The sequence below is a fragment of the Pongo abelii genome, chromosome 6 (genome assembly GCF_028885655.2).
Source record: "Pongo abelii isolate AG06213 chromosome 6, NHGRI_mPonAbe1-v2.0_pri, whole genome shotgun sequence".
NCBI classification, from domain to species: Eukaryota; Metazoa; Chordata; class Mammalia; order Primates; family Hominidae; genus Pongo; species Pongo abelii.
In genome coordinates this window covers 6,926,526-6,952,542 of record NC_071991.2, presented here as the reverse complement: position 1 = coordinate 6,952,542, position 26,017 = coordinate 6,926,526, and the positions used below count along the sequence as shown (strand labels likewise).

Here is a 26,017-nt window from a genome sequence, read left to right as displayed (position 1 = left end):
CGCGCGCCACCACGCGCAGCTAATTTTTGTATTTTTAGTAGAGATGGGGTTTCACCATGTTGGCCAGGATGGTCTAGATGTTTTGTTTTGTTTTGTTTTGTTTTGAGACGGAGTCTCGCTCTGTCGCCCAGGCTGGAGTGCAGTGGCGCGATCTCGGCTCACTGCAAGCTCCGCCTCCCGGGTTCACGCCATTCTCCTGCCTCAGCCTCACGAGTAGCTGGGACTACAGGCGTCCGCCACAACGCCCGGCTAATTTTTTTGTATTTTTAGTGGAGATGGGGTTTCATCGTGCTAGCCAGGATGGTCTGGATCTCCTGACCTCGTGATCTACCCGCCTCCGCCTCCCAAAGTGCTGGGATTACAGGTGTGAGCCACCGCGCCCGGCCGGTCTGGATCTCTTAACCTCGTGATCCGCGAGGCTTGGCCTGCCAAAAGTGCCGGGATTACAGGCGTGAGCCAAGGCAGCTGGCTTGCTTTTTTTTTTTTTTTTTTTTTTGAGACAGGGTCTCACTCTGTTGCCTAGGCTGGAGTGCAGTGGTGGAATCTCCGCTCAATGCGACCTTTGGCCCCTGGGCTCAAGAAATCCTCCCACCTCAGCCTCCTGAGTAGCTGGGACCACAGTTGCGCATCACCATGCCTGGCTATTTTTTTTTTTTTTTTTTTTTTTTTTTGTATTTTTAGTAGAGACAGGGTCTTGCCGTATTGGCCAGGCTGGTTTTGAACTCCTGAGCTTAAGTGATCCTCCCTCCTCGGCCTCTCAAAGTGTTGGGACTACAGGCATGAGCCACCGCACCAGGTCTTCGCCCACGCCCTGCTTTTTGAACTGGGAACTGTGCGTTTTTGTTCTGCACTCCGTCCCGCAAATTATGTAGCAGATCCTGTTTGTCAGCTTTGTTTTGTTGGCAATTTCTTGTGACGTCCCCATCCCGTAGAAATATTCACTTTTCTTTTTCATCTTTTATGTTTTTTTTTTTTTTTTTTTTTTTTTTTTTTTGAGATGGAGTCTTGCTCTGTCGCCAGGCTGGAGTGCAGTGGCACGATCTCAGCTCACTGCAACCTTCGCCTCCCAGGTTCAAGCGATTCTCCCTGCCTCAGCCTCCCGAGTAGCTGGGATTACAGGTGCGTGCCACCACGCCCGGCTAATTTTTGTATTTTCAGCAGAGAGGGAGTTTCACCATGTTGGCCAGGATGCTCTCGATCTCTTGACCTCGTGATCCTCCCGCCTCGTACTCCTTAAGTGCTGGGATTACAGGGATGAGCCACCGCGCCCGGTCAGACATTCACTTTTCTACCTAATTTTGCATTCTCTTTCTTAAAGACAGTCCCCAGAATGGTAAAATCTTTAGACCCCTACCTAAACTGCATCTTCCACCTCCACCTTCAATGTTGACCTTATCTTGAGTGAGGCAATCAGAAATCAATTTTTTTCCTCTGTACTTTTTTTGTTTTGTTTTGTTTGGGACAGGGTCTCACTCACTCGTCCAGGCGGGAGTGCAGTGGTACAATCATGGTTCACTGCAGCCTCGATGTCCTGAGCTCAAGCAATCCTCCTGCCTTAGCCTTTAAAATAGCTGGTACTACAGGCACGCACCATCAGGCCCGGCTAATTTTTTAAAAAATTTTTGTAGAGACGGGGGGTGGAGGAAGTCTCATTAGGTTGCCCAGGCTGGTCTCGAACTCCTGGGCTCAAAGGATCCTCCTGCTTCGGCCTCTCAAAATGCTGGGATTCCAGGCATGAGCCACCGCACCCGGCCTTCTCTTACACTTTTTCGTACAATAGGCCTGTAGAGCTCTTTTGATATGTGGGAGGAAAAAAAAATCCCCAGGGAGTGTTATTTCAAAAAAGTAAAGGAAACTGCTGGCACCCGGGGAGAAGCCGGAAACCCGGCAGGGAAAATTTGGCAGAGTTCGGGGTCTTCTTGCAAGGGAGTCCCTGCGAGGGGCACTGCTGAGCCTGCGCTGGGGCGCGCTCCCTTTAAGGGGCGGAGAAGGGGCGGGGCCTGGCCCCGCTCTCCCAGGCTGCCCTGCGCGCGCGCGCGCCGGCAGTTCGGCCACGTCCCTGGCCACGTCGCGGGCGCTCTCGCCATCTTCGCCGCTTCCTCTCAGGGGCTGCCGCTGCCTGAGCCGCCCAGCCCCGGGGCCGCCGCGCTGCGCCGACCGCCGCCGCCGCCATGAACATCTTCCGGCTGACTGGGGACCTGTCCCACTTGGCGGCCATCGTCATCCTGCTGCTGAAGATCTGGAAGACGCGCTCCTGCGCGGGTGAGCGGCGGGGGAAGGCCCGGAGAGGCTCGGGCGCGGGGGCCGGGTCTCGCAGGGGACCGGCCGACCTCGGCCACCCCACGGCCCACGGGGCCTGCGCCGGCCCGACACACCCCCTCGGCCGGCCTAACGGGTGTCCGGACCCGGGGGACAGCGGCCTGCGGGCCCTCGGGGTGGGCTCCGGGCCGGGTGTCGCAGCGCCGAGCCCCGCTCTGCACTCGATCCCCGCGTGAACTTGAGCTGTCCGGGTGCACCCGGCTGCGCGGGGCCCTGCTCTGTCTGAAAAGTTGGCGTGGGGCGGGGGGTCCGGTAGGCGTGGCTCCTCCCTGGGCTTGAATGGGGGCGCTTCTCTGGTCGGGATCCCGCGTGGGGGTCCCGAGGTTGCAGGGAACCCGCGAATCAATGGGACGGGCGGGAGGAGGATGGGCAGGACAGTGGCCGTCTGCGCCTGACGTGGCAGCCCAGCCAGCTCGGGAGGTGGGGCGGGCGCAGGGAGAGGTCACCCGGCTCCCCACCCTGCCGGTGCAAGGCCGGGCTCTAGGTGTGGTGTAGTGGGGTCGGGTCAGGCCTGTCCTTAAGAGTTTTGTGGGCATCACCCAAGCCCTTTGGGTCCAGGATCACACCGCTGGGGAGGGGCTTGCGGGGAGGTCTTCAGTGATTTTCTTGGCGTAATTAATGCTGCTTTGGGAAACGATCTGATTTGTAAGTGCCTCCATCTAATAATGGGTTCTCTTAAAACTGCGGCGCCCGGGGACCGCCGAGGCCTCCTATGGGCTCCTGCAATTCCTTGCTCCACGTCACCAGTAAGCTGGCTGCTTCCCGGTTCAGGAGTACAGATTTCATGCAGGCACTGCTAGGAGGCAGTGAAAACAGTCCTTCCCAGATAATAGTTTTGGACTTTTACATTTCGTTAATTTTAAAGGTATAATAATTGAGAGTTTTTAACTTTTTTTTTTTTTTTCTGGAGGCATGGTCTCGCTCTGTCATCCAGGCTGGAATGCAGTGTGTGATCACTGCTCACTGCAGCCTCTACCTCCCCTGGCTCAGGTAATCCTCCTGCCTCAGACTCCTGAATAGCTGGGACTCCATGCGTGCACCACCACGCCTGGCTAACTTTTTTTTTTTTTTTTTTTTTTTTTTTTGCTATTTTTTGTAGACACAAGGTTTCACCATGTTGCCCAGGCTTTAATTTTCTTAAAAATCCCTTAAACTTATTTTTGATGCTCGGCAAAATAATTTTTGTTGAACTCAAGAACTTAATTTTTTCAGAGGCAGTAAAAGATGACCGTGAATTATCTGGGTGGCAGAGACTCTATTTACCTGATTTATTTCTAAAAATTTTGGCGTCTAAAGTCACACTTACATCTCTGACTCTGCTGTCTGCAGGCCTCGCCTATCTCCTTGGAACCTAACTGAGATCCGGGAAGTAAGCAAAACCAAAAAGACCTTTGAACAGTTAAGATGGGTGTTACAAAGTCCGTGTGCCAGTGTGTTTGACTTGGAGGTGATCTCTCAGTTGATACATAGTTCTGAGAGGCTCAATTGTATGATTTCCAATGACAGCAAATAACTGCAGCAATTTGGATAAGTGACGTTTAGGCACTTGCTGTATATCAAGTAGTCAGCCGAGTGGTTTATATGGCTTATCCCAGGTAGTCATTAAAATAACCTTAGGAGGGCCGGCTGTGGTGGCTCATGTCTGTAATCACAGCACTTTGGGAGGCCGAGGCAGGCGGATCACCTGAGGTCAGGAGTTCAAGACCAGCCTCAACATGGAGAAACCCCGTCTCTACTAAAAATACAAAATTAGCCGGGCGTGGTGGTGCATGCCTGTAATCCCAGCTACTTGGTAGGCTGAGGCAGGAGAATTGCTTGAACCTGGGAGGCGGAGGTTGCGGTGAGCTGAGATCGCGCCGCTGCACTCCAGCCTGAGCAAGGAGAGCGAAACCGTCAGTCAATCAATCAATCAATCAATCAATCAATAAGAGCCAGGATTGAAGCACAATTAGTAACTCAAAGGATTGGATAAATGAATGTCTAAGGGAGCCTAAATAAACATTTGATACCAAACCACAATGTTTAGATCCTTTTTTGTTACACTCAGATGATGTTAGTTTTTTTTTTGTTTTTTTTTTTAAACAGTGGGACCCGTGTCTCACTCTGTCCCCCAGGCTGGAGTGCAATGGCTGTGTCACGGCTCACTACAGCCCCAAACTCCTGGGCTCAAGCGATCCTCCCTCCTCAGCCTCCCGAGTGGCTGGGTACAGGTGTGAGCCACAGTGCCTAGCGATGTTACTTTTAATCTTTAGTTTTGCTTCAAAATCTTTGTGTGAGTCTCTTCATTTTCTTCCATATGTTTTTCAGAATCCCCTCCTCTGGCAAATCATTAAGCCTTGAAGTGTGTTGTGTCCTAAACTTTTATCCAAACTAAGATATTTGGGAGAATTTTGTGCAACTTCAGAATAATGATTTTTTTTCTTTCTTTTTTTTTTTTTTTGAGATGAAATCTTGCTCTTGTGCCCCAGGCTGGAGTGCAATGGTGCGGTCTTGGCTCACTGCAACCTCCGCCTCCTGGGTTCAAGCAATTCTCCCTCAGCCTCCCGATTAGCTGAGACTACAGGCGCTTGCCACCACGCTCGGCTAATTTTTGTATTTTTAGTAGAGACGGAGTTTCACCCTGTTTGCCAGGCTGGTGTCGGTCTCCTGACCTCATGATCCGCCCGCTTCGGCCTCACAAAGTGCTGGGATTACAGGCGTAAGCCACTGCGCCTGGCCATTTGTTTTTTACTATTCACTGTTTTCATTTGAGAGATTCAGGAGCATATAAGGAAAATATGAAATACTTCAGCTAAAATGCTAATGAAGGAAAAGAAATAGATGAGTTAACTTCGTGTGTGTGTGTGTTTGCCAAGTATTCCCAGGACATTATTAAATTGTTCTTGTTCTCAGACTTAGGATGATTTCTGTCCTGGTTTGTGTGTTTTCCTGATTTTAAGTAAATCACCCAGATCATTTATTCAGAATTAAATGCTAACTTTGACAACCTGCTTTATTTTTCCATACTAAATTATAAAAGTTGTTTAGAGTCTTTTGAAAGAGTAAGAATTTGATATGAGTTTCTCAAATGACTGGAATAGGAGAAACGTGCATCCAGATTGTGTTGCTCATTTTGAAAATACTCATACCGAGGTTCATTTTTAGGATTTTAGCACGGATTTTGAAAATGCTGTTTTAGTCTCGGAACCATGGTGCTTTTTACCCCATAAGGGTCAGGGATGAGGCTGACTCGTGTGGAAGCTGGAGATTCTGTGTTCCTCATAGTCAGATTCCAGAACAGTTGCCTTTAAGGACCGTTTTAAAGTGGGGGCAGTGAGTTGATCATGTTTGAGGCTGCCTTCTCTTGTGGCTGTATCTGCTATTGTCATTACAGAAGGGTGCCAACATGGAATGTGAGTTTCTCTTATTCTGAATTATCATTGCTCGATCCACAGTATGCTCAAGTTGTCACTTTATTTTTGTCCTAAACACTGACCTACATAACCTCGGAAGAACAAGTGGTGGTTTTAGATGAAGGGCTTCCTATTCAAATTTTCCTGTAGGCCAATGGTTATTAGTGCTGTATCTACTGTAGTGCTGTGTCTATTAGTAGTATGTATCTACTGTAGCTAGTGATCAGTAGTGTGTATCTACTGTAGCTAGAGGAGTCTTTCTGAGATCCACGACCCCGGGCCTTCCCCCTCTAGTCTCTCTCCTTCCCTCCTTCCCCTGTTGCTTAGATTGTTGTTAGCTGTTACGTAGGTTGTAAACTTTTCATCCTACCAAACCCCATACTGGAGCTTATGGTGTCCATACATTTCAGATATGGGACAGTTGATATTTTTGGAGTGATATAGTGGGTAAGATGTGGAGTACTCTAAGAAGTTTTTGCTTCACATGTGCAGCTCCCTCTGTAGCTGTTTCGCCTGTGCTCTTTTGAGTGCCAGTCTCTGAGTAATCATGACTCTCATTTATTGACCACCCACTATGTGCAAGGCACTGGCACACATTTCAGAGCAGCAGCTTGCAGCTGTTAAAAGTTTTTGTTCTCGGCCGGGCATGGTGGCTCACGCCTGTAATCCTAGCACTTTGGGAGGCCAAAGCGGGTGGATCACGAGGGCAGGAGATCGAGACCATCCTGGCTAACACGGTGAAACCCCGTCTCTACTAAAAATACAAAAAATTAGCCGGGCGTGGTGGCGGGCGCCTGTAGTCCCAGCTACTCGGGAGGCTAAGGCAGGAGAATGGCATGAACCCGGGAGGTGGAGCTTGCAGTGAGCCGAGATCGCGCACTGCACTCCAACCTGGGTGACAGAACGAGACTCCGTCTCAAAAAATCAAACAAACAAACAAACAAAAAGTTTTTGTTCTTGGCCGGCCTTAGTGGCTCATGCCTGTAATTCCAGCACTTTAGGAGACCAAGATGGGTGGATCACTTGAGTACAGGAGTTCAAAACCAGCTTGGGCAGCATGGTGAAACCCTGTCTCTACGAAAAATACAAAAATTAGCCAGCCGTGGTGGTGCGCTGTGGTCCCAGCTACTCAGAAGGCTGAGTGCGGAGGATTACTGGAGCCCAGGAAGTCGAGGTTGCAGCGAGCCGTGATCACACCATTGCACTTCAGCTTGGGTGACAGAGTGAGACCGTTTCAAAAACAAAAAACAGACAGAGAAAAGTTTCTATTCTCAAGAAAGCTGCAATGTAGTTGAAATGATACGAAAATGTACAAAAGATGGCCGGGCATGGTGGCTTACACCTGTAATTCCAGCACTTTGGGAGGCCGAGGTAGGTGGATCACCTGAGTCAGGAGTTCAAGACCAGCTTGGCCAATATGGTGAAACCCATCTCTACTAAAATTACAAAAAAGTTACCCGGGCATGGTGGCAGGCGCCTGTAGTCCCAGCCACTAGGGAGGCTGAGGCAGGAGAATCGCTTGAACCCAGGAGGCAGAGGTTGCAGTGAGCCGAGATCGTACCACTGCACTCCAGCCTGGGTGACAAGAGTGAAACTCTTGTCTCAAAAAAATAAAAATAAAAAATAAATATTAAACTTTGCTGATGGACATAGAAGATGACCTGCATGTATATTCATACTACGGTCCTGGAGACCACCCAGGAAGGCTGGTGAGGAAGCAAGATGACATCTCTCCAAATTGATTTCTTAATTCAGAATAGTATCAAAGCTAAAGACAATAAACTGAGTGAAATAATCTGTAATATACCTAAGTGACAAAACGTTAATATCTATAATAAAAACTCCTACAAATAAAAACCCAGCTGAAAAATGGGCAAAGTTGGCAATTCACTGAAGAATAACGAAAGACCAATGAAGCATGAAGGGATGCCTAGTCTCGCTAGTAGTTAGGAATTTGAATATGAAAATAGCAGTGCAGGCCAGGTTTGGTGGCAGCGCTTTGGGAGGTCAAAGCTAAAGGATCACTTGAGGCCAGGAGCTTGAGACCAGCCTGGGCAACATAGTGAAATCCTGTCTCTACAAAAAAATGAAAAATTAGCTGGGCGTGGTGGCGTGTACCTGTGTCTTAGCTACTCAGGAGGCTAAGGAGGGAGAATCACTTAAGCCCCAGGCTGCAGCGAGCTGTGATCATGCCATTATACCCCGGGTTGGGCAACTGAGTGAGGTTCTGTCTCAAAAAAAAAAAAGCGGGGGGCGGGCAAGCAAAGAAAAAAGAACAGCAGTGCATACCACTGGGTAGGAAAATGTTGGCAAGGATGTGAAGAAAGGGTCTTTTCATTTGGTGTTAGTAGATACGTAAATTGGCATAGCCTTTCTAGGAGAAATTTGACAATATCACATTTTAAAATGTTCATGTCTTATTTTTGGTTTATGTGTTTTAATTTGCATTATTTGGGGTTATGGATTAAAATTTTTTAATTGATACATTATGATTGGATCTATTTATGGGGTACAATTTGATGTTTCAATACATGTGTATATTGTATAGTCTAATCTGGGTAGTTATTTCCATCACCTCATGTGTTTATCATTTCTTCATTCGAAAACTTCTCTTCTAACTGTTTTGTAATATATAATACCTCATTGGGAAGATTGCTTGAGCCTAGGAGGTCAAGGCTGCAAACTATGATTGCACCAGTGTGCTCCAGCCTGGGCCACAGAGAGAGACCCCATCTCGAAAACAAAACAGAAAACAAAAGACATTTAACCTGGCCCAGTAGGATAAGACAAGAATGATGTTGTTTAATGACTGATTTCCATTTAACAAGTTGTACTCCTTAATATGGATGTTTGGTGTATTTGGTAAGGGGATATCAGTTTCAGAAACATTTACAAAAGTGAGTATTCTGGGAGAGCTTATTACCTGGTAACCTTAGCATGCTTTGATCTCAAAGTGGAGAGAAGCCGACTAGGAGCTGCTCTGGTTTAATAGCAGGTATTCTACTCCCAACCCCTCCAGGAGATTCTTGCCCCACCCCCTTCTGTCTTCAGCTAGGATTCCCATTTTCCTGTGAAGACAGGACAGTTTTGTTGTTTTAAAGGAAGAAGCTGCTACTTCCTAATCAGGATTTTGGGCTGAGGAGAACAGTGTGGGACCACGTTAGCATCCGCAGATTTCCAGCAAGGCTGTCCTGCGTGGACGCTACTCTGTGGACTGGCTGCAAACCACACACTGCCCTGTGCGCACCTGGGGCGCACCTGGGGCTCTCTTGCCCTCTAGCTAGTAGTAAATTAGGGCAGAGCCCTATTTACAGTCACAGAGACACAGTATGACCTGGACATTCTTCAGAAGTGTTCTCCCAAAATACCACGAAATGAGAATTTGCCCCCATGACATGAAGATAAAATGAATCCCATTTTCTTTTGTCCATTTATTCATTCAGCAAATATTTTCTAAGTCCTGCTGTGTGTCAGGGCCCAGTGTCCCGTGCAGGGAATACAAGATGGAATAAGGCATGACCCCAGCCTTTAAAGATCTTGGTATTGAGTGGGGTTTTTGGGGAGAGGAGAGGCAGGAACCACATCATCACAGTGTATTTTTATAAGTACTGTAATTGGAGCTAGGGCACCAGCTGGCATGAAGCAGTTCCCCTTATGTGCTTGCTGAATGAATCAACAGTCCCGAGGGAGGGTATCTTCAGAGATGACATCCTGGAGGAGGTGGGATATGAGCTGGGTCCCCACGGGGGCTGGTAAAGACAATATGATGGTCCCTGGTTTTCAGTATAGGAATGCTGGGAATGAGGACACAATTTCAAATCTGCCTGGCTTCCAAAGTTCTGTTAGAGTAAAACCCTTTCCCACAAAATTCACCTATCTGTATCCTGTATGTTTATATTTAAAATATTGGAAAGAACCATATAGGAAATAAGCTGGAAATTGATTTCTCAAGGCTTCAACAAACACCAGGTATGGTCTGACTGCTCCCTGTTATTTCTTCTTCCCCCTCTGAAACCTTCCGTTTTCTTGGTTAGCAGCAGCCTTGTTATTTCCCCTTTGGAACATTGATCTCTGTAGGAAGAAATAAGTTATCCGTTACTGGGGAAAAGACTAAGCAGAGCAGATTCACTGTCCGTGTCTCCTCCTTTGGCCCTTTGGTTTCTATTGATGGATCTGGAAGGGTGGCGTCAACATTTTTTTCCATTTCTATTTAGGTGTGTATGTGAATAGGCTGAGACTAGTTATTCATCTGAGAAAGTAACATTCTTACATTCAGGTTTTCAGTTTCAGCAAGCTGCAAGATGATTGTTCATAAAATATTGAAAAACAACATGTAATACAAAAATTAGCCAGGTGTGGTGGCACGCCCACCTGTAGTCCCAGCTACTCAGGAGGCTGAGGTGGGAGGATCGCCTCAGCCCAGGGAGGTCAAAGGTGCAGTGGGCTGTACTTGTGCCACCACACTCCAGCCTGGGCAACAGAGTGAGACCCAGTCTCAAAAAAAGAAGAGAAAAATAATGTGCTTTTCACGTTCCAGAGGAGTGTTGTGAATGATTTGGGTGAAGTGACTTTTCTGTTAAATTCATACTTACTAAAATGTGTAGTGGTGTGAAGTTTGCAGTATATATGAGGGTGGGTGGGTTCTGACATTTAGTCAGCCTTCAGTTTCTTTAATGCATTTGCTCAGTCTCCAGCATCTGAAACCCATAGTTCGCATCCTTTGTCACATAAATATTTGGCCAAATATAGATGTCAGAAAAGCTGTGTGCACACCACATAAATGTCTAGCCTTCCTGGCTGAGTGTGGCTGTGCCATGCAGTGCTCTAGAGGTGGGTTGGGGGTTGGAGGTGGAAACACAGTTTCAAGGCTTTAAAAAAGACAGCTGCTTTTGAAAACCGGCTGTAGTTGTGGGTTCCTACCTTCATGTTGTCCTAGCATTCAGGAACATTTTTATACAAATACAATGGAATTTCTTTATTTTATTTTAATTAATTTATTTTTTGAGACAGGGTCTCGCTCTGTCACCCAGGCTAGAGTGCAGGGATGTGACCACAGCTCACTGCAGCCTCAGCCTCCTGGAGTCACGCAATCCTCCCACCTCAACCTCCCATGTAGCTGGGACCACAGGTGTGTGCCACCTTGCCTGGCTATCACTTTTTTATTTTTCGTAGAGATGGAGTCTGGTCTCAAACTCCTGGGCTCAAGCGATTCTCCTGCCTTAGCCCCTCTATATGTGGAGATTATAGGCATGAGCCACTATGCCCAACTGAGAGGGAAGCTTTAAAAATCTTAACATATCCAAGTAATTGCCGCTCTTAGCAAAGAAGTCACCATGGGAGGTGATGCCATTATTCCAGCGGGAGTTCCTGCCCAACTCTTAGCTGAGTTGGTGCTTCTCACTCTACTCCTCATCCCCCTTAATCACAGTAGATTCCATCTCCATTCTCAAAAGATTTCTCACCATGGAGATACTGTTTAACCATGCAAAGAAAGGGCCAGGCGAGGTGGCTCATACCTGTAATGCCAACACTTTGGGAAGCTGGGCCCAGGAGTTCAAGACCAGTGTGGGCAACATGGTGAACAAAAAATTTGTTTAAAAATTAGCTGGGTGTGGTAGTTCACACCTCTAGTCCCACCTACTCTGGAGGCCGAGGTGGGAAGACTGCTGAAGCCCAGGAGGTCAAGGCTGCAGTGAGCTTGATCGTGCCTCTGCACTCCAGCCTGGGCAGCAGAGGAAGACCCTGTCTCAGGGGAAAACAAAAAAGAAAAATCTGAATGTAAGAGACAAGTTATAACACCAAAGGACAGCAGAATTATTGAGAAATTTGTTCCTACCTAAGGTGATATATTTGAGAAGTAAAAGGTTCGTTTGAATGATACACATCCTGGCATAATGAAGCCCCTTTCCTGTGGTCGCCCTTTATATTAAGACAGAAAAGCCTGTTAGAGCCTCCCAAAAGGAGCGTGTTCGGGAATGTGAAGGGATAGAAAAACTACAGCTGCTCTTGTTCATTCAGAGCCATTCCTAGACCTGGGCCTTGACCCCACGCGCCTCTCCTTCCCTGTCTGCACTCCCTGCACAGTGTGATCCACAGGAATCCCAAAGCTCTTCAGGCCCTTCTAATACTTCCCTTCTGTTTCTCTAGGTATTTCTGGGAAAAGCCAGCTTCTGTTTGCACTGGTCTTCACAACTCGTTACCTGGATCTTTTTACTTCATTTATTTCATTGTATAACACATCTATGAAGGTATGGTATGCCATCCACTGGAATGTATTTCATCTACAGTGCACAGGTCTATGGAAACTTAATTTATGTCAGCTGTGTATTTTTAATTAAAATGCTCCAAAAATAATGTCTTAATATGCTGTTCTTGACTTTAAAACTTTCAGACCACCTTGTACATATAACTTGGACTAAACGAGCTATCAGTAAGCATACATTTTTGGTTTCAAAACAGTAGTTAATTAAAATACTTTGAAGTTAGAACTTTTTTATTTTAGGTTCCTTAAGTATGATAAATCTAAAGCTCTTGATAACTCTGTAAGAAAGAGGGGTAACTATTATATTTTCAAGCCGTGGGAAATTACAGAGTCCCCAGAGAAATCCAGCAAGTTGGTACATAACAAGGAATGAAAGCAGGACTCCTAGTTGCAGTGTCTCATTTTGCTGCTGTATGAGGAACTCTCTATAGGCTTCTACCTTTTTTCTTTCCCACTGAGTCAGTTTTTCTTAAACTGTTGTGTGTGTGTCATTTTTATTACATTTGCCATGCTTAAATGATCTCTGTACCATCATTTACTTAGTAACGTATTTTTTAAACCTTTCAACTTGTCCTGATTATTAGTATCTGTAACACCTTTGTTGTCTTTCTTATATTTTGTTCTAATTCACATTAAAAGAAGTGTATAACTATTAAAATACAAAATGTTTGCACACCACCTAACACTTTGTGTACCACTGGTGGCACACACCCCATACTGGTGGAAGTTGTGGACTACGTGAGCTTCAGTTCTTTCACACAGTGTTGAATTTATGCTTGTGAACACCTACAGAGCTGGAAACTGAGGATGTGGCAGAAGATAAGCAGAAGTCTCTAGGCTGGTGTGGGAGAGTACACAGATCATGGCAGTACAAATGACTGCAATTTATGATGGGTGCTACAAAGGAAAAGTATAACAGCTGCGAACCTGTGGATATAAAAAAAATGAAACAGGCCCAGTAGCTCCCCGCCTGTAATCCCAGCACTTTGGGAGGCCAAGGTGGGTGGATTGCTTGAGCCAAGGAATCTGAGACCAGCCTGAGCAACATAGTTAGACCCCTGTCTCTAAAAAAAATAAAATAAAATACAAAATTAGCCAGGCATGGTGGCATACTCCTGTAGTCCCAACTCCTCAGGCGGGTGAGGTGGTAGGATCGCTTGAGCCCTGGAGGTTGAAGCTGCAGTGAGCCATAATTGCACCACTGCACTCCAGCCTGGCAGCCTGGGTGACAGAGCAGGATCCTGTCTGAAAAAAAAAAAAAGAACAGGGGCTCTCAGGATGTGTAATAGGAGTCTGATTTCTTTCTTTCTTTCCTTTGTTCTACAAATACTGAGCAGCTGTGCACCAGGCAGTATTCTAGGCCATTTGGTTATTAGCACACCCAAGGAAGTAATATTTCAACTGAATCCTATTGGTATGGCACCTAAACAGCCTCCCCCCAACAGTTTGTGTTCAAGAGCATTTTCAAAAGCACTGTTGAAAGGAGACAAAGCAGTATGCGAGTCTGGTCTTTACTAAAAAGCAAATTTGAGTCACTTATAATGGATTCTTCATTACCAAATGATGGGAACCTAGTATTCAGGAAATAATGAGCTTACTTAAAAATGGTTAGGTCCCCACTTGTCTAGGCAAGTTAAAACTGCAGGCATTAGAGGTGTGTGAGCAAGAATCCTCTCTCCCGCTCAGGATGGCCAGGTTTCAGAGGAATCCATGCTTGCTTGGTTGTAGTTTCTAAGCACAATGTCCTGAAAGTCTGGCGTGAGACCCAAGGTGCTCGTGTCTTTTTACTTTAATTTCTACGTGCTGGTGAGAGGAGAGAAGCAGCTGTTCTCCAACTGCTGCTAAGGCCTTAGTGGAAATAACGCCCATCAAGTTTTTATTAATGTTGAGCTGGCCACAGGCTAGGTCCTGGTGAGGGGCCTCTCTGCTGTGAGCCTTGGCTAGATGTGCTGAGGGGGCTCAGTGCACGTGTAGATGGATGTGTGTCTTGTTTATGCATGTAGATTTTGTTTTGTATTTATTCACATACATGTGTGAGGAGATCCAGACCATCCTGGCCAACATGGTGAAACCCCATCTCTACTAAAAATTAGCTGGGTGTGGCAGCATGCGCCTGTAATCTCAGCTACTGGGGAGGCTGAGGCAGGAGAATTGCTTGAACCCAGGAAGCGGAGGTTGCAGTGAGCCGAGATTGCTCCACTGCACTCCAGCCTGGTGACAGAGCGAGGCTCCGTCTCAAAAACAAAAAAAAGTTACACTTAACATATGACCCAGCAGTCCCACCCCTAAGTACATACCCAAGAGAAGTGAAAACTTAACATTCACACAAACACTTGTACGCAAATGTTCACAGCAGCTTTATCCACTGTCCTTCCAAATTAGAAACCACCTGTCCTTCAACTGGTGAGTGAATAAACAAACTGGTGCATCCATACAATGGACCACCAATGGAAGCAGCTATAAAAAGGAACAAATTATTAACACTAGGCCCTCACTTAATGTCATTGGTAGGTTCTTGAAGTGAAACAACATACACTGCGACTTGAAGTGAAACAACATACACTGAAGCCAGTTTTATCATAGGCTAATTGACATGAGTAAGAGTTAAGTTCCTACAGCATATTTCCGATCCCAAAAACACCACCAGACTTTTAAATAAAGACCCAAAACAGGTCGGGTGCAGTGGCTCATGCCTGTAATCCGAGCATTTTGGGAGGCTGAGGCAGGCAGATCACCTGAGGTCAAGAGTTCGAGACCAGCCTGACCAACATGGAAACCCCGTCTCTACTAAAAATATAAAAATTAGCTGGGCATGGTGGCGAGCGCTTGTAATCCCAGCTACTTGGGAGGCTGAGGCAGGAGAATCACTTGAACCCGGGAGGCGGAGGTTGCAGTGAGCCGAGATTGTGCCACTGCACTCCAGCCTGGGCGACAGCGAGACTCCATCTCAAAAAAAAAAAAAAAAAAAAACCGAAACAAATGTGAGCTATACATTTATTTTTTATTTATTTATTTATTTATTTTTATTTTTATTTTTTTTTTTGAGACAGAGTCACTCTGTCACCCAGGCTGGAGTGCAGTGGCGAGATCTCAGCTCACTGCAAGCTCCGCCTCCTGGGTTCACACCATTCTCCTGCCTCAGCCTCCCGAGTAGCTGGGACTATAGGCACCCACCACCATGCCCGGCTAATTTTTTGTATTTTTTTAGTAGAGATGGGGTTTCACCATGTTAGCCAGGACGGTCTCGATCTCCTGACCTCATGATCCGCCTGCCTCGGCCTCGCAGAGTGCTAGGATTACAGGCGTGAGCCACCATGCCCAGCCAACGTGAGCTATACGTTTAAGGAAGGTTAATAAAAGCAACATAATTATTTATCCAGTTTTTGGTGAATCAGTGCATGACGGTGGTCATAGTGGTGGTGGGTTAAATCAAGAAGTATATGTTTACAAAGCAAAAATTATAAGGAGTACCTCCTACTACCATAAAGTTCAAAAACAACAAATATAGCAGGCTCACTGAGTGCTTTTGTACTACATTGTTTATTGTGGTACATATGTATAATTATTGTATACTACTTTATGAATTTTTATTTTACCATAGTTTGTATTCATTTTCCAACCCACTTACTTCATTTCAGGGTCCCAGGTAGCCAGAGCCTATCCCAGCAGCTCAGGTTCAAGGCGCGAACTTTCCCCCAACTGCACAGGATGCCATTCCATCACAGGGCGCGCTCACCCACACCCACTCACACTAGGACGGTTCACACATGCCAGTTCACCTAACTGGCATCTTTGAGATGTAAGAGGAAACCAGAGTATCTCTGGTGGGAGATTCTCCAAGATTATATCTTGGAGAAAACCCACGTGGACCTGGAGAGAACATGCAAATGCCATGGATGGCGGCCCCAGCCGGGAACCAGTTTCTTTTCTCATCAGTGTTACAACGAAAGGATGTTATTGGCAGGCCTGCTATACACACAATAAGTTTGGTTGACTCTCAGATGCATTAGGCTAACTGAAGTTGGACTCAGAAGGCAACATACTATATGACTGCATTTATGTGGCTTTCTAGAAAAGGCAAAACTATGGACAGAGAACGTAAGTGTGATTGCACTGCAGGAGGTGAAGGAAGCATGGGGGAGCTTGACTGCAAAGGGGCAGCATGGCAGAATTTTGGGGATGATGGAACTATTCTGTGTCGTAATTTTGGTGGTGGTTATGCCTCAGAACTGAACACCTCCAAAAAAGAGAATTTTACTATATTTAAGTTTTAAAATTCCAAAAAAAAAGCTAAGGAAAAAAATCTTGCCTTTCCAAATACATGGGTGATTTAAAAAGCTGGGGGAGCTGGAACAGTGGCAAGGTATTGACACCTGGTGTTTTTTCTTTTGTTTGTAGGTTATCTACCTTGCCTGCTCCTATGCCACAGTGTACCTGATCTACCTGAAATTTAAGGCAACCTACGATGGAAATCACGATACCTTCCGAGTGGAGTTTCTGGTGGTCCCTGTGGGAGGCCTCTCGTTTTTAGTCAATCACGATTTCTCTCCTCTTGAGGTTAGTTTAAAAGGTTACTTAGGGCCAGGCGTGGTGGCTCATGCCTGTAATCCCAGCATTTTGGGAGGCCGAGGCAGAGTTCAGCCTCCACTTTGGGTGGATCATGAGGTCAGGAGTTCGAGACCAGCCTGGCCAACATGGTGCAACACCGTCTCTACTAAAAATACAAAAAATTAGCTGGGTGTGGTGGCACGCACCTGTAATCTCAGTTACTCAGAAGGCTGAGGCAGGAGAATCGCTTGAACCCAGGAGGCAGAGGCTGCAGTGAGCCGAGATCACGCCATTGTACTCCAGCCTGGGTGACAGAGCAAGACTGTCTCGAGGGAAAAGAAAAAAGAGGTTATGGCTGGGCGCGGTGACTCACGCCTGTAATTCCAGCACTTTGGGAGGCCAAGGTGGGCACATCACGAGGTCAGGAGATCGAGACCATACTGGCTAACATGGTGAAACCCCGTCTCTACTAAAAAATTAAAAAATTAGCCGAGCATGGTGGCGGGCACCTGTAGTCCCAGCTACTGGGGAGGCTGAGGCAGGAGAATGGTGTGAACCCGGGAGGTGGAGCTTGCAGTGAGCTGAGATCGTGCCACTACACTCCAGCCTGGGCGAGAGAGCAAGACTCCGTCTCAAAAAAAAAAAAAAAGAGGTTATTTAGGGCTGGGCCTGGTGGCTCACCACACCTGTAATCAGCATTTTGGTAGGCCGAGGTGGGCGGATCACTTGAGGTCAGAGGTTCAGGCATTCAGCCTGGCCAACATGGTGAAACCCTGTCTCTATTAGAAATACAAAAATTGGCCATGCGCAGTGGCTTATGCCTGTAATCCCAGCACTTTGGGAGGCTGAGGTGGGTGGGACACGAAGTCAGGGGATTGAGACCATCCAGCTAACACTGTGAAACCCTGTCTCTACTAAAAATACAAAAAATTAGCCAGGCATGGTGGCGGGCTCCTGTAGTCCCAGCTACTTGGGAGGCTGAGGCAGGAGAATGGCGTGAACCCAGGAGGCAGAGGTTGCAGTGAGCCAAGATCGCGCCACTGCACTCCAGCCTGGGCAACAGAGCGAGACTCTGTCTAAAAAAAAAAAAAAAAAAACGAAAGAAAGAAAGAAATACAAAAATTAGCTGGGTGTAGTGTCGCACACCTGTAATCCCAGCTACCCAGGAGGCTGAGGCAGGAGAACCACTTAAACCTGGAGGCAGAGGTTGCAGTGAGCCGAGATCGAGCCACTGCACTCCAGCCTTGGCAACAGAGCGAGACTCCATCTAAAGAAAAAAAGTTAATTTAGTGGTCATGTCTGGTTATCTAGAATGGACCTATTTGCATGTTTGCAGATCGTGTAGGTTTTCATGGGGTTTTTTGTTTTATTTTCTGATTTGGCAAACTCTAGTGCAATGTTCATGACTGGTGTAAAAAATCGTAGATGAGAATTAAGCACCCACATATTTAGGTGTCTGCTGACAGCTTACTGTCTGATTCATTTGAAATAGAAACTTGAAACTGTATTTCATTATCTTGACTTCTGTGGTACCAAACACAGAGCCCTGCCTGTCCCAGTGTGGGAAGAACAAGGTCTCCCTCTTGTAGCCCACATTTTGTTTCCTTTTCATGTACAGATGTGCACTGATGTCATGTCTGTGACCCTGCTTAGCAGCACTGTGCACCTCTTGCCTTTAGGAAAGGTGGTTTGTGGTGCCCCTAGTACTGTGCAGTGAGCTGATCTGCTCCCGAGTGCCTCTTCTTTCCCTGCTGAACAGGCAAACGGTGCTGCTCCACATCCTGGGGCCGATCAAGTCACTGTGCTACCCTGGGTGTCTGATGGGTGCTGGGAGCGCCTGGACTTTTCTTTTTTTTTTGAGACAGAGTCTCGCTGTCACCCAGGGTGGAGTGCAGTGGCATGATCTCGGCTCACTGCAACCTCCGCCTCCTGGGTTCAAGCGATTCTCCTGCCTCAGCCTCCCGAGTAGCTGGGATTACAGGCACCCACCATCATGCCTGGCTAATTTTTGCATTTTTAGTAGAGACTGGGTTTCACCATGTTTTCCAGGCTGGTCTTGAACTCCTGATCTCAGGTGATCCACCTGTCTCGGCTTCCCAAAGTGCTGGGATTACAGGCATGAGCCACCACACCCAGCCACACCTGGACTTTTAAAACACTCAAGGACCCTCTGAAAGTCCTTCTGTCATCATCGTGAATAAAGTCATACGTTGGGCAGAGAATTTCCATAATTACAATTCTGACTTCTACCCCTTTGATTTAACCACACCAGAAAGCTTAAGGAATAAGAAAAATAGTGAAAATATTTCAGTTGTCTGGCAAGATCAGTCAGTGAGGAAAAACAGCAGTGAGGAAGTGGAAGGAACTTATCAATTATCAGTATTGTCAATCCTGGCGGAAAGCAGGGTTGATTTGGTATCCCAGATCTGGAGCAGGATATGCTTGTCCAGGAGAAGTGTCTGTATGTAGATTCATAGAAAATTGAAGAGGGAAAAATAAACCTGGAGAGACAAGGTGATGAAAATTCAAAGAGGTAGAGGTGTCCAGGTTACCCAGCTTGTCACACTGGCACTGCCTTGCCTCTTAAAGGTTGCTTAAGTTTCTGTGATTTATGCCAGGAGTCCTCAACCCCTGGGCCACTGACTGGTACTGGTTCGTAGCCTGTTAGGAACCAGGCCACCCAGGAGGAGATGAGCCGTGAGTGAGCAAGTAGAAGCTTCATTGTATTTACAGCCGCTCCCCATCACTCACATTACTGCCCAAGCTCCACCTCCTGTCAGATAACTGGCAGCATTCAATTCTCATAGGAGCATGAGGCATTCAATTCACATAGGAGCACGAGCCCTATTGTGAACTGTGCATGTGAGGGATCTAGGTTGCATGCTCCTTATGAAAATCTAATGCCTGATGATCTGTCACTGTCTCCCATCACCCCCAGATAGGACCGTCTAGTTGCAGGAAAACAAGCTCAGGGCTTCTACTAATTCTGCATTACGATGAGTTGTAGAATTATTTCATTGTATATTCTAGTAATAACAGAAGTAACGTGCACAATGATTGCAATGTGCTTGAATCATCCCGAAACCATCCACCCTGCTGGTCTGTGGAAAAATTGTCTTCTATGAAACCAATCACTGGTGCCAAAAAGACTGGGGACCACTGGGTTATGCAGTTGCCAAGCTGTTGTTCTATTTTGGGCCGACACGCCCCACTCCCCACTCATCTTAAGCTGCTTTGTGGTAAAGAAAGCAAGAGTGTTTCCTCTGAGCTCCTGGTTGGCAGTGGGTCCTGATGGAAGCTTGCCATTTCTCTTCCAGATCCTCTGGACCTTCTCCATCTACCTGGAGTCCGTGGCTATCCTTCCGCAGCTCTTTATGATCAGCAAGACTGGGGAGGCCGAGACCATCACCACCCACTACCTGTTCTTCCTGGGCCTCTATCGTGCTTTGTATCTTGTCAACTGGATCTGGCGCTTCTACTTTGAGGGCTTCTTTGACCTCATTGCTGTGGTGGCCGGCGTAGTCCAGACCATCCTATACTGTGACTTCTTCTACTTATACATTACAAAAGGTATGTTGGGTGCGACCTGCGTTCTTTCTAGAGTCACGTATTCTTTTAGGAGTGCCCTTGCCCAGCACTCTTCTAACCTGGCACTTTCTCATAAACTGGCTCCAGAGAAACACTTTCGTGATTGGCCAATAACATTCTGGATCAGGATGTTGTCTTTTTAAATATAAGAACCCTTTTTCTTTTGCAATAGCTTTTCCTAAAGTGACACATTTTCATTGTAAAAGATTCTTCTGGTGTTTCAGTAAACATTAACACCAGATACCTCTCTATGCATACACAGACACATGACTTAAACTGTACATGCTGTTCTGTACACTGCTTTTATCCCACTCACATTTTTCATATCACTAGAAATCTACATAATTTTCAGTAGCCACAGAGTGTTTCATTATGTGCATGTACCATAATTTATTTACCCAGCCCCCATTCATGGGTGGTCAGGCTGTTACTGGTTTGCTGTTAAAATCCAGTCATTAAATCAGCATCCTTGTATATATGTGTTTTTGCATTTGTATGAACCTAGGACATGTGAACTTTACAAAAATTTGATGAAAGCTATCATCCTTGTTCAGAAAAAAAAAAAAAACATATTTATGCCAGGTGCAGTGGCTCACGCCTGTAATCGAGCACTTTGGGAGGCCGAGGCGGGCGGATCATGAGGTCAGGAGATCGAGACCATCCTGGCTAACACGTGAAACCCCGTCTCTACTAAAAATACAAAAAAAAATTAGCCAGGCGTGGTGGCGGGCGCCTGTAGTCCCAGTTACTCGGGAGGCTGAGGCAGGAGAATGCTGTGAACCTGGGAGGTGGAGCTTGCAGTGAGCCCAGATTGCGCCACTGCACTCCAGCCTGGGTGACAGAGCGAGACTGTCTCTCAAAAAAAAAAAAAAAAAAAAAAAGGATATTTATGCATATGCACCCAAATGCATGCATATAGTTTTGAGGGGTTCAGGAGCCCCTGAAACCCAACCACAGATCCCAGGCTAAAAATCCAGCTATACAATAAAATTCCTAATGGTGGAATTGGTAGGTAAAAAGCATATATAAGTCGGGTGCGATGGCTGACACCTGTAATCTCAGCACTTTGGGAGGCCGAGATGGGTGGATTGTCTGAGGTCAGGAGTTCGAGACTAGCCTGACTCACATGGCGAAACCCCATCTCTACTAAAAATACAAAATTAGCCGGGTGTCGTGGCACATGCCTGTAATCCCAGCTACTTGGGGGGCTGAGGCAGGAAAATCTCTTGAACCCGGGAGGCAGAGGTTGCAGTGAGCTGATATCACGCCATTGCACTCCAGCCTGGGGAACAAGAGCAAAACTCTGTCTCAAAAACAAAAAAAAGAGCATATATGTCTTATCTCTTTCTTTTTGTTTTTTTTTGAGAGAGAGTCTCTCTCGCCCAGACTAGAATGCAGTGGCTTGCTCTCAGCTCACTGCAACCTCTGCCTCCCAAGTTCAAGCGATTCTGCTGTCTCAGCCTCCCGAGTAGCTGAGATTACAGTCGCGCACTACCACGCCTGGCTAATTTTGTTTTGTTTTGTTTTGAGATGGAGTCTCGCTCTGTCACCCAGGCTGGAGTGCAGTGGCACAATCTTGGCTCACTGCAACCTCCACCTTGCAGCTTCAAGTGATTCTCCTGCCTTGACCACCCTAGTAACTGGGATTACAGGTGCGCACCACCACGCCTGGCTAATTTTTGTATTTTTAGTAGAGACGGGGTTTCACCATGTTGGCCAGGCTGGTCTTGAACTCCCAACCTCGTGATCCGCACACCTCAACCTCCCAAAGTACTGGGATTACAGGCGTGAGCCACCACACCTAGCCTTTTTTTTTTTTTTTTTTTGAGACAGAGTTTTGCTCTTGTTGCCCAGGCTGGAGTGCAATGGTGCAATCTTGGCTCACTGCAACCTCCACCTCCCGTGTTCAAGCGATTCTCCTGCCTCAGCCTCCTGAGTAGCTGGGACTACAGGCATGCACCACCACGCCCAGCTAATTTTTGTATTTTTAGTAGAGATGGAGTTTCTCTATGTTGGTCAGGCTGGTCTTGAACTCCCAACCTCAGGTGATCCGCCTGCCTCAGCCTCCCCAAGTGCTGGGATTACAGGCGTGAGCCACTGTGTCCAGCCTAATTTTTGTATTTTTATTAGAGATGGTGTTTCGCCATGTTGGCCAGGCTGGTCTTGAACTCCTGACCTCAGGAGATCTGCCCACCTCTGCCTCCCACAGTGCTGGGAGTATAGGTGTGAGCTACCTCACCCAGCCATCCTTTGTGGGGTTTTTTTTTTTTTTTCTTTTTAAAGAGACAGGGTCTTACTCTGTTACTCAGGCTGCAAGAATGCAGTGGTGTGCTCCTTCCTCACTGCAGTCCCAAACTCCTGGGCTCAAGAAGTGATCCTCCCTACTCATCCTCCTGAGTAGCTGGGACTACAGGTGCATGCCACCACACCTGGTTCTTTTAAAAAAAATTTTTTTATAGAGATGGGGTCACTCTCACTTTTTTTGCCCAGGCTGGTCTTGAACTCCTGGCTTCAAGGGATCCTCCCACCCTGGCCTGCCAAAGTACTGGGATTAGAGGCATGAGCCACTGCACCCGGCCTTTATGTTTTAGTACCCAGAATTTCATAGGCCTCCCTACATAAGCTATATTTTACTATATATTGATTGGGGTGAAAGTCATAATAACAAAAAGCCACTATGAATTTAGTGGCACTTTCGATCAAATTTGTATTTTTAAAATACAATTGCTTATTTCCTATACCTTACTATGTAGAATCGTGTGTGTGGGAGACTTCTAGGAATGGGAAGAAGGAAGCTAAGTTTGTCAATATCAGTAACCTTTTGTTTTCTTTTCTTCTCTTTGAAATTCTAGTACTCAAGGGAAAGAAGCTCAGTTTGCCAGCATAAGTGCCAAAGACCATCACCAGCATCTGTCCTTCAGGGTGCTCGGACAGAATTCTTACCACAGCAAAGGCATAAGATGCTTGATACGGAAAATCAGAAACTTAACTCTTTTGTTGCAGATAGTCATCAGTGGCTCTGTAAAAACGCAGAGGAAAAGAGCCAGAAGGTTTCTGTTTAATGCATCTTGCCTTATCTTTTTTTATTACTGTGTACAAAGATTTTTTTACACAAAGAAACTTAATGCTGTATTAATAAATTCAGTGTGTAGCTTCAATTGGGATAGTTCCAAAAGTGAAGATTTTGTGAGGAATAAGTGCAAACTTTTTTCTTTATTTTAAAAAAATTCTTTGAAACTGTTGAGTCTTTGTGTCTGCAATGAAATTGTACTCCTTGACAGTTGGTAGGTTATATATTCTTCCATCCCTCAAACTTGCATTCCACTATATTTATTTTTTGGCAAAAGATGAGCTGTATTTGTTTGAAATCTGAGACACTATGTTCAATTGGATGTATCTGTTCAAATTTATTCCCACGTGACGTGGAAGTCCTTCGTTGGATGTCACCAACACTACATTTAAGGTTGGTAAGGATGACTTGGAGGTCCATGGTTTTCATTACCAACATTTTAAGATTCTGAATGTCGATGGAGTCTCACTGAAGAGTCACCAAAGGTGCCTGCCCTCCTCCCCTGCTGGGAAGTGTCAGTTGGAGACTGTCCCAAGGGTGCTGAAGAATCCAGTGGCAGGGTTTCTGGCTGCTTTCCATCTGAGTGTGGGACGGGAGGGGTGTTCATGATCATTTGGATATAGCAATCTACTCTGAGAAATGGAACACAAGGAGTTACCTATCACTTTCACTTACAATTCCAAAAGATGACTACAGCCATGTCCATGCTCAGATTCAAACAGTTTTCCATATCACTTTTGGGTGGTAAGATGATTTACAATTTTTTTTTAATTGGCAGCACCACTAACCATTCCTTACATTCTTTTGTGTGTGTGTGGCTTTCTTTTTATTTAACCCACAGCCGACATCATAGTTTCTTGATTTGTTTTGTTTTACAGAGCTGTTGCATGACTTATGTTACCATTCTAAAAAACACTATATTAAACATAGAATAAATTGTCTTTTTATGAATGAGGCTTTTTGAACATCCTGTGTTGGGATTTTTTTGTTTTTCAATTGGCAACAAAAGCTCTGTAGGGCTGCAGACATTTAAAGTCCACATAATCATCTGCAAGACATTATGTATTTTGTGGAAATACTAGAATTTTTTTCCTGATTTTGCCATTATATGGATTTGCTATTTTTTTGATTAATGCAAAAGTATATGACTTTGTTTTTTATGTGATACACCATAAATATTAAAGTGTTGAATACTAACCGTGCTGAGTACAAGAAGGATGTAGTATTTTTGCTTTCTGCATTACAATGTCTTCTGGAGGAAGGGAGCAGGATGGGTTTCATTTGTATCTAGTGTGTGTCTTAACATCTTTCTAAATCGGCAGTGTAACTGCATAGTTTAACTTCCTGTCTGTCTCCCTCATTTTACTTTTCCCTCCTTGCTTTATGTTTTGGCTTTTGTGTATCAGAGCATCTTTCTTTGCAGCATCCTAGTCTTGCTTCAGTTTCTGTGGTCTCTTTTCATCCTCCTTGAAGATTCTGAGTGTGGAAGGAGGCTGGGAAGTCTGCTGCAGTAGGTGAGCAGACCTCTTGCTGCCCAGCCCAGGGTGGGTGGGGCGCACACCTGTCTTTGTGCATGCAAATCCGACACACCTGGCGCATCCTCTGGAGAGCACAACGCATGGAAAGGTCTGGAAGCTCTGCGTAGCGATGCCTTCTGCAGTCATCCTACCCAAGTAAAAGTAACTTTGGCTATGTTGTTACCACCGTTTTGGTCACCCAGGAGGACATCTTAGCAAGGGTGCCTGCGAGGGAGTGTGGGACTGGGCCTCATCCTCGCCGGCATTGGAAACCAAGGCCTTGTATGCCACGCCTTATGAAGCACTGTTTCAGTTACTTTCACTTCCCGAATAAAGGTTACCAGGTAATTAATATTTTTATTGAGGTGTTTATTTGTGAAACACACAAATAAAGTTCAGAGATTTGCCCAGTAACTGATATGATAGGAAAAGCTGCTTTCCAGCCAGGCCTGGTGGCTCATGCCTACAATCACAGCACTTTGGGAGACTAAGGCAGGAGGATCACTTAAGGCCAGGAGTTTCAGACCAGCCTGGGCAACACAGCAAGACCACATCTCATTTAAAAAACTAGTAAAAATGAAAATTTAAAAATAATAAAAGGCTTCTGTCCATTGGCTCCTTAACAGAGACCAATCTATTCCCCTGTCCAGTTCAATCACAAAGAAACTTTGTCTGAAGAAGTTTGCCTGCTTCCTCACGCTCTGGCTAAGAGAAGAGCAGGTGGAGAAGTGGTTTTAATGGAGATCATAGTGATGTATGGGAACCCTAAGTAAGAAAAGCACATGCTTTGGGCCCAGGCATGTGTTGAGGCTTGGCTCGCTCACTTGTACTCCCTGGCCCCGGACTTCACGTGAGCCTCACTGCCTCCAGTTACATAGGTAAACTGCCGGGGATTTCTGTGCGGTTTAAATGAGCCGCTGTTGGCAAAGCTCACAGCCGGAGCTTGGTACACATACAGTAATCATATTTGCCCCTCCTGACTTTCTGCTTAGTTTGTGACAGCTGCTTCAAAAGCTGGTTGGAAACTGGTTCTGGCAGGAGTCCCTCTGACTCGTTTGATATGGGTCAGTTTTGCCAGAAGGTTCACAACCCTTGTTAGGCGCAGCGGCTCACGCCTGTAATCCCAGCACTTTGGGAGGCTGAGGCGGGCGCATCTCTTGAAGTCAGGAGTTTGAGACCATTCTGGCCAACATGGTAAAACCCCCAGTTCTACTAAAATTAAAAAAAATAAGCCGGGTGTGGTGGCACACACCTGTAATTTCAGCTACTCGGGAGCCTGAGGCACAAGAATCGCTTGAACCTGGGAGGCAGAGGTTGGAGC

At 46.1% G+C, this 26,017-nt stretch overlaps 1 protein-coding gene across 2 annotated transcripts; it reads left to right on the top strand.

Annotated features, from left to right (window-relative positions):
- The first annotated feature begins 1,000 nt into the window (after positions 1-1,000).
- On the top strand, positions 1,001-25,048 carry KDELR2 (KDEL endoplasmic reticulum protein retention receptor 2). Of its 2 annotated transcripts, XM_002817686.6 has the most exons (5): positions 1,001-2,262; positions 11,859-11,959; positions 16,372-16,530; positions 19,839-20,091; positions 22,962-25,048. In XM_002817686.6, the coding sequence occupies exons 1-5, from the start codon at positions 2,172-2,174 to the stop codon at positions 22,994-22,996; spliced, it is 639 nt and encodes a 212-aa protein (XP_002817732.1). In that variant the 5' UTR covers positions 1,001-2,171; the 3' UTR covers positions 22,997-25,048. The 2 variants fall into 2 exon arrangements, with proteins under 2 accessions (XP_002817732.1, XP_009240809.1); XM_009242534.4 differs by lacking the exon at positions 19,839-20,091.
- The last annotated feature ends 969 nt before the right edge of the window (positions 25,049-26,017 follow it).